Here is an 8,245-nt window from a genome sequence, read left to right as displayed (position 1 = left end):
GAGCCTGGTTCTGGGGATCTTACCCCTTCATGGAAAAGCTTCTCTCTCTCTCTCTCTCTCTCTCTCTCTCTCTGAATGACAGAAATCCTAATCTGTTAACAGTAGTGGCTGACCATGATTCTTCAAATGCCCAAAGTCCCCCCTCACCTTTTAGAGGGAAATATAGACTGCTGAATTTTTGAAACCCCAGCCACTGTCCCAGTGATGGCAGGTGATTATTGGAGCTTATTTTGTGTTACTATATAAACAAGTGAATGAATGGAAATTTCTAAAGTGTGCCTTCAAGTCTTCCAAGGCTGTCCTTAAACTGGCACACAAACCCTGGGCTAAAAATACGAGGGCACCTAAGGCAAATGTGAGGTGATGAAGTGTGAGAAGACGCCTAAGAAGGAACTTCCAGTTTTCCCTTCCTGACTCACTTTCCTGTCTTGCCATCTCAAATCCTGTGCTCACCATGCACTGGGCAAATGACAGTGAGGCCTGGACCTGCCATCAAGCCTAGGCTGCTTGAGATGTGGAGGGAAGTCAGAAGGGAGAGGACACTGAAGTCAACATGGGGCTGCCTGTGGCACTAATGTCAGGAAAGGAGAGCTTCCTCCCTTGTCCTGCCCAGAAGAATAGGGGAGTGGCTAGTCCCATTCATAAGCTATTTAGACATTTACGTAAGTTTTCCAGAAGATTTTGAATAAAAAGAGAGTGACAACCAAAAATGTAGTTCGCAGCTCATTCACATTTTTTCTATTTTTGAATGAGTTTTAAAATTTTATGTCCCTTAGTTTAATTATTTTTCCCTGTGAGGAAATGACTTTCAGAATGATGCTATCAGTTGAAAACAGCAAATTATGTTATAAAAAATACAGGACCTTTATACTATGTACATGACATGATCAAAATACACAGTGAATGTTTTACACGTTTAAAAATTATAGTAAGAGACACAGTGCCGTTAATACCCCTCCAACACCCCCTCCCTGCTTTAAACACATCCCATAATTCTTGCCACTGTCCGAAGCAGTTCTGGAATCCTCTCTTGTGTCTTTATGTGGTATGACTAAAAATATGGCGATTGCTGCTGCCAAGTGCCTTCTCATGAAAGGGCAGACTTGGGAAAACACGATTTGTTCTCATCTGTCTAATTCTCAGGATTTGGCACTGTGTGACTTCTGGCTCTTCTCCAAAAACCAAACTGACCATGAAAGGTAAATGTTTAGAATCAATTCAGTGCATTGAGGCAGCCATAACAGGGCAACTAAAGACGCTCATGAAAGAGAACTTCTAGAACTGCTTTATAAAGTGGCAAGAGTGACAGGATAAGTGTGTCTTTTACTATCATAAATTTTAAAAAATCAAACATCTATCATATTTTCAACCACATACTGTATAGTTGATACACATTTGTTACATGCTATACATGTGTGAACATTGGAAGAAGGCAAAGACTGGGATCATATGTGATTACAAATGTATACTTATATGCTATTTTACTGCTTACATATGGTATATGTATTATAAGACGCTGCAGTTCAAATTCTAAACTGTGAACTATCATTCACTATGGACGTGAAGGCAGGCTTCCAATAGAATCTACACTTTGCTGTAAGAACATTTATTTCTTAGGGAGCACAGCATCAATTTTAAGTACTGCTAAATTTCATTAAAACTGGGAGACTAAATTTTAGTGGCTTAGCATTCAAAAGGTCAACTGCTAGTACAAAGGTAATGTACCCAAGACTGTTGAGATGTGAGACTGGTTTAAAAACAATTTTGAATTGAAAATTTGTTGAAAAATATGGACGCACATTACACATATCTCAGCAGCCTGAGAACAATCTTGTGCTATAAGGAAACAAGAATACAGACTGAAAATTAAATTGAAGATTCAAGAACAGTACTTTGATCTTGTTTGGGTGCATTAATTTCTAATTCTGTGAAAATCCCATGAGCAGTTTGAATTTTTCAGTTTTTTTTTTCCTGTGTTTCATTTTTAAAAATAACACATCATTCAGAACTCATATATTCTTTGGTGGAAAGTTTTCCATCAATCTTATTTTTACTATGTCAGTTATCTTTTTATCAAAGATATTTTCCACATTAGTTGTCAGACTTTTACTATATGGTGGTACAAACTTTCCTCCTTTCCCTAGATGCTAAGGCACAAGATCTGTTATTGATTTAGAAGTTTGAGCATCTCTTTACAAAATTTTTCATAGAAAGAAATAATTTCCTTAATATTGTTATATTATCTATAGAATGACTCTTAATTTAAAGGTAATCTCAATATCAATCCCTAGTGTTTTCAGCAAAATGAGACAAAAATTTACCTTTTATAAAAAATAAAATCGATCACTTAATCTTCTAATCTAATATTTATTGAAACCGCATCTAGAACAACAATTTCACTTTTCCTATGCAGCTATTTCTGAGATCTCTATTCTCAACTTTTTCCTTAAATTTTGCAAAGATAATTTAGGAAAACAAAAAAAAAAAAAAAGAAAAGAAAAAGTCCAACCTAGGTTATTTAAAAATTTCTATTCTTACTCATTCTTACTTTCCAAAGACAAACATAATAATGAAAAACAATTTAGCTTGAAGTACAGTGTCTAAAGTTTAGAATTCTGTCATATCTTGTATTTAGCATATAGTTTTGGAGGTGGTGGGAACGATGCAGAATAGTTCCTAGGATTTTCTACTGCTGAAATAACACTAAATTTCTTCCCATCCATCTCTTAAATCCCTCAGTATTTCTGGTCTTGCACAACAACATATCTGTGGACTTATATGTCTTCTTACAAATAAGAGCCTTACTTTGCAAAGCACTTAGGAAATGTTCAACCACTTGTGATCACGTATTAGTGCATTTTCTAAGCTATTTTAGGCAGACTGAGCAAATCAGAGAAATCTCTTACCTCTGGAAGGATTTAAAACAATGCATATCACCAGTAAAGCGAGCAGAGCAGAGGTAGCGATTCCACATACAATTTTTAACCATGTCTACATAAAATAAAGAAAGTTAAGCATTTTATAGTTCCTGCTAAACAGTAGAAATGGCAAGATTTTGGTTATACTTAACTCCTGTTTCTCCTTCCCCCAAAGCTTTCAATTGTCTTCCACTGATCTGGTAATAATTGCTGGACTTCTTCCAGCTTTGCCAGTATAAGTGTCTACTGTATATTTAGAACAATTCCCCAATCCTAACCCATTCCAGGAAGTAAATACTCATGTACAAATCTTCATCTTCTAACAATAGAAAGCTTGGGTCATACTCAATCCAGCCAACTTTCATTCTCTAGTAATACCTGAGGCTCTATTTACTAACCTTCATTTTTCCAGATGTTTTTGAAAGTTAGCTAATTCTTACTGCAGAGCGTGGGTCACTGGATCTGTAAAAACCGTTGAAAAGAAGCAAGTCTGTCTTCATTGGAAGCTGAAGTCAGGACCAGAGTTTTTTTTTCTTTTCACGGACTTTTGAATACCGTGCCAAATTTCAAAAGATTTCTGTAAAATTAGAAACAGATTTTGGGGGCGTTCTTGGCCTTGAAATGAACTATGAGTGGCTCAGGGGAAGTTTTATAGCCTTCTCATCCATGTAAATTCTATACCAACATCTGTTTACAATGATATACAGAAGTTTTTGTTCATTTTTGTTTCGTTTTCTTTTTCTTTCTATTTTTTTGCAGTTTATGTTTCATTTTCTTCTAGAAATCACTCATGGATCACTTGGGTAAGTCATTAAGTTTTGTACAACCTTTCTATTTTGCAACTTTAAAAATGAATTGAAAATAACAAAACTTCCTGATATGCACATTATATATTTATCGAAATTTCAGCCAAAGAAGAACATTGAAGTCACGTACAATTTTGTGAGAAGTAACCACATAATTGCACTTTTCTTTCTCTGAGAGATTATGAGGTATTGCAGACAGAAATGTTTTTCTTTTAGTAAAATCTCTTTGTCCATGTAGCACCATATGCACTTTCAGTAAATACAGAAGTTTAAAAATTCAACTGTCTAAATCCACGGCTGCTTTACTTTAAAGAAATAAAATGCCATCTGGTGAAATTTAGTATGGGTTAGGTGTGTTTGCATAGGCTAGAAAGATGGAAAGATCAGTAAGAATAATTTACCAGCAGACCTTTGGAAGAATGGAAATGGCTCGCAAGAGTGATATTTCTGCTCTCCTCTCAGAATATCTTCTGAGAAAGGAGAACATTTAGTAATTATAGAGACTTTAAAATAAATAAAAATCATCTAAATATAGCAATCTGATGTACAAGTTCATTTTGGCAAAATCTACTTAGTCCCAAAGCAACTGGTCAGCTTGACAGATCAGTAAAATGGTTAACTGAATTAAAAAACACACATGTACAATGGTTTCTTGGACCATTCTGCTGGTCCATTGTAACTCACTTGGACAGCTTCTCTGATTCCCCATCAATATTGTTATTGATCTATTATGTCTTTAGTTTTGCTAATGGCTTTCTTCTTTGGAAGTTTATAATTTTATCTGACTAAACCAAACTTCATGGTGACATTTCATGGATCGTCCATGCAAGGTAATGAAGAAATGTGGCTGAAATCTGTTGCTAGTTTGCTTTAGTCAATTGGACTGGCTAACGTGGGAAGTTTTTTCCAGCAAAAATCAGGATAGTGGCTTAAGAATTTCCTTTCAGACATTCTCCAGACATCCCTCCCTAAATCCCAGCCTTATGAAAATTCTGTTGAGGAAAATGAGTCATTAAATACTTACTGGCGGAGAAATGCAGCCACAGCAGCTCCTGGGCAAGCCCTACTCCTTTACAGTTGGTGGGGCGTCTTTATAAACTGAAGCAATCATTAAGTGCAACGTGCACAGCATGCAGTACACTTGTAGAAACCTCCATGTGATTGTGAAGATAAAATCGAGATAACAGCCACCAAGCAGATCCCAAATGAACTGCTCCTGTGTGTGTCCTCTTACACTGATTGCCTTTTTTAGAATGTTCAAAAAGTATTCTCAGAAGTTCTGTCCCAGCCTGCCAGAGACCCAAAGTCCACAAGTATTTTTTAATGAGTGACTTCCAGCTCTGGAGAGAAACTGACTACAATAAATGATTCTGGAGAGAAGCTGACTATAACAATTTATTAGGCTATAATTAAAATGCATGCTATTAGCTTTAGCAATTAAAAATGCATTGACACGTGACTGGCCTGAGTGCCACTTAGCATTCTACAGGTGGATGTGGGCGGGGCTTCCACAAGAGACTAGTTTAACAGGCTTTGTGGAGAAACTAGGGTATTTAAGAAGGATGCATTTAAGTCAATACTATTAATCAGGGGGAATTATGAGGACAAAACAAGTTTATTTTTGTTTTTGCTTTTGTTTTCTTCTTTGGAAGGTCGGGTGACTCAAACTAACTTCTGGAAAAATTGTTTCTGATTTGAACTGTTTTAGGAAAAACAAGACTGAATAGAGAAAAACATCATGGGATCTTCCTTCTGATTTCACAAGTCAGGAATGCCTTACTTACAGTGGAACTTCATACTCATACGTCCATCCTGTTGAGATAATGAGTATGTGTTGTGGTTCAGATCCACAAAAAACTGCAAACATTTAGATGTTGTTTTCAGGGTTTCACATCTTTATTGGTTTTTCTCCTTTTAGAGTAAAAATGAAAAGCTTTTGCATACTTTTTTTAATGGAAACTGACTCCTACTTTTTTCCTATACAGTTAAACTCCAATCAACGTTTTTGTTGGGGAAATAGAAATGAAATAAACAGTTTGTATCCTGAAAAACACACATTTTTGTACAAGTATGGTGGGTAATTGCTGACATATTTGCTTTTATTTGTTTCCTGGAGTGATTGCTGAGAGTGAGCCTCAGGCGGGGAAAGAAGGGCCTGATTAGTTGGTGATTTCTGCGTGGACCTGGTAGAAAGGCCAGAAAGAGCATATACCACATAGGTGTTCAAGGCTAACCACTGGCAGATGGAAACTTTTCTTGAAAGTAATTCCAAGCTATTCAAATGCTATAAAAGCTAAAAGTATAACTTTGACCTGTAAAATTTTAAGGGCAAGAATTAATATATAGGGGCTTACCAACTGAGCTATTTCCAGACAGAGAGTTTACGGGGTTTAATTTGCAGTATGATGATATTTTGGTAAGCAAATTGGGTAGGTGACCTATGACATAAATCCTAGGTAATGAAGACAGCTTACTAGAACTACTTACTAATAGCCATTGTATGTTGGTAAAAAATGATTTTGATACATATTTCCCCAGGAAACACATTACTAGAGTTTATATGCTCCTAGACTATAAAGGTAAAACTGTGCTGAGAGCATAAATAAGGATGTTAGCTTTACACTTTAGGATAGAAAGCAAAGAATGAAGGATGCTGTCTTAGTCACTTTACTATCACTGGGCACCATATTTGACACCCACAATTTAAAGGAGAGAGTTATTTTGGGTCACACTTTCAGTCGATGGTTGGCAGGGTCCAAGGAAGAAAGGGTGTTGCAGGTGAAAAGATGCTTAATTCGTGATGGCCAGGAAGCAGAGAGTGGGGAGGGGGTATGGAGGGGATGCACCCTTCTAGGTCGTGCCATCAGAGACCTGTGTCTTCATCACTGCACCTGCTAACAGCACATTTAGCCTTGAACTCAATGGATTACATAGCTCCCCCATTACCCAATCACCTCCCAAAAGCCCCACTTTGAAACGCATGAGCCTTTTGGCAGACAGTCTAGATCTAAACCATAATAGATCCATATATTAACCAAAAACTGTAACAAATTCTTAAAGAACAAAGTATAAATAAGGACAATGAAGATACAACTAGAATAAAGCCTTGATTTATATTTTTTAAAGGGATAATTTGCGCCAGGCATGGTGGTGCACGCCTGTAATCCCAGCACTCAGGAGGCTGAGGCAGGAGGATCCCTGTGAGTTCGAGACCAGCATAGGCTACCTAGTGAGTTCCAGGTCAGTCTCAACTACATAATGATACCCTGTCTCAAAAAAACAACAAAAAAAAGGGGGGGTGTGATTTTCTCCAAAAAACTTAAAGAAAAGCCTGCGCATTGGATTTCTCAGATTCAGAAACTATTATTTTCACTGTTACATATAGAAATACTTTAATACATTACTTTATTTAATGCATACCTAAACTTATTTTACTGATTTGAAAACAGAACCCAGACAAATGAGATAACTTGTCCAAGATTCTAACAGGACCCATGGGTAATATATTATTTATGTATATTTCAGAAGAACACAGTCTTACTCTACAAGGACTGTGTCCAAAATATTAAATTGGTTACAGTTTTATTGGGATAGAGTCTAGTAATCAGAGAAATACTTGTAAAATCTCTAGATTTAAGAGGTCATCAAGGGCTTGTTTAAATTAAATATTTAATTAAATATTAAATTAAATATTTATCAGAACATCCATCATCAAAGAGATTTCTGAGATCCAAACTAGAGAAAGTCCTGAGGTTATTAAAGGTCATAATATTAAATAGTTATAGACCCGGAAGGAGTGAAACAACATGTGATGATGAGAGATGATATATTTTAATTATGGGAGATTGAATTTCTGGCCTTTGCACTGAGCTACATCCTCAGCCATTTAAATAAAAAAAATTGAGACACTGTCTTGTTCAGTGAAGCTACTTTTTAAATTCAATCTAATTTCTGAAAAGACAGTTGTTACATTAGGAAGAATGCGAAGCAACAAGCCTCCCTATTTGTAACTGGGGGTTACTATCTTAATAAATACGATTAGACGTCAGTGCTTCACTATTCTATTACACTTGTAGCAGGTTCTCCTTGAGGCAAAGAGAATTAACCACAAAGTTGGATTAGGAAGGAAACAGAGAAAGGACACACTGCTGGAGCTCTGTGGACACAAATACTAAAAGTAAATCAGTGTTTAAATATAACTGGAGCTGTCTGCGATCACCCGGCGGCGTGCGCGTGAGCTCCCGGCCTGCGCGGGAGCTCCCGGCCTGCGCGACAACAGACCCAGGAAGGACCCAAGGACCCCAGAGGGGGTTTTTTTCAGCTGCCTGCCTACCTGCCTGTCTGCGATCACCCGGCGGCGTGCGCGTGAGCTCCCGGCCTGCGCGGGAGCTCCCGGCCTGCGCGACAACAGACCCAGGAAGGACCCAAGGACCCCAGAGGGGGTTTTTTTCAGCTGCCTGCCTACCTGCCTGTCTGCGATCACCCGGCGGCGTGCGCGTGAGCTCCCGGCCTGCGCGGGAG

At 37.6% G+C, this 8,245-nt stretch overlaps 1 protein-coding gene across 1 annotated transcript in view; it reads right to left on the bottom strand.

Moving 5' to 3' along the window:
- Nucleotides 1–8,245, bottom strand: part of Fap (fibroblast activation protein alpha) — an 80,663-nt gene that overhangs the window by 66,411 nt on the left and 6,007 nt on the right. The window contains exons 2-3 of the mRNA XM_010606846.2: nt 3,317–3,495; nt 2,907–2,991 (exon numbers count right to left, since the gene is read on the bottom strand). Coding sequence (XP_010605148.2) covers nt 2,907–2,991; nt 3,317–3,322 — 91 coding nt within the window. The 5' untranslated portion in view covers nt 3,323–3,495. The remainder of the gene's footprint in view (nt 1–2,906; nt 2,992–3,316; nt 3,496–8,245) is intronic.

Source organism: Fukomys damarensis, unplaced genomic scaffold (assembly GCF_012274545.1).
Source record: "Fukomys damarensis isolate Sample0158 unplaced genomic scaffold, DMR_v1.0_HiC HiC_scaffold_26, whole genome shotgun sequence".
Taxonomy (NCBI): domain Eukaryota; kingdom Metazoa; phylum Chordata; class Mammalia; order Rodentia; family Bathyergidae; genus Fukomys; species Fukomys damarensis.
This window is presented reverse-complemented; position numbering and strand designations above follow the sequence as displayed.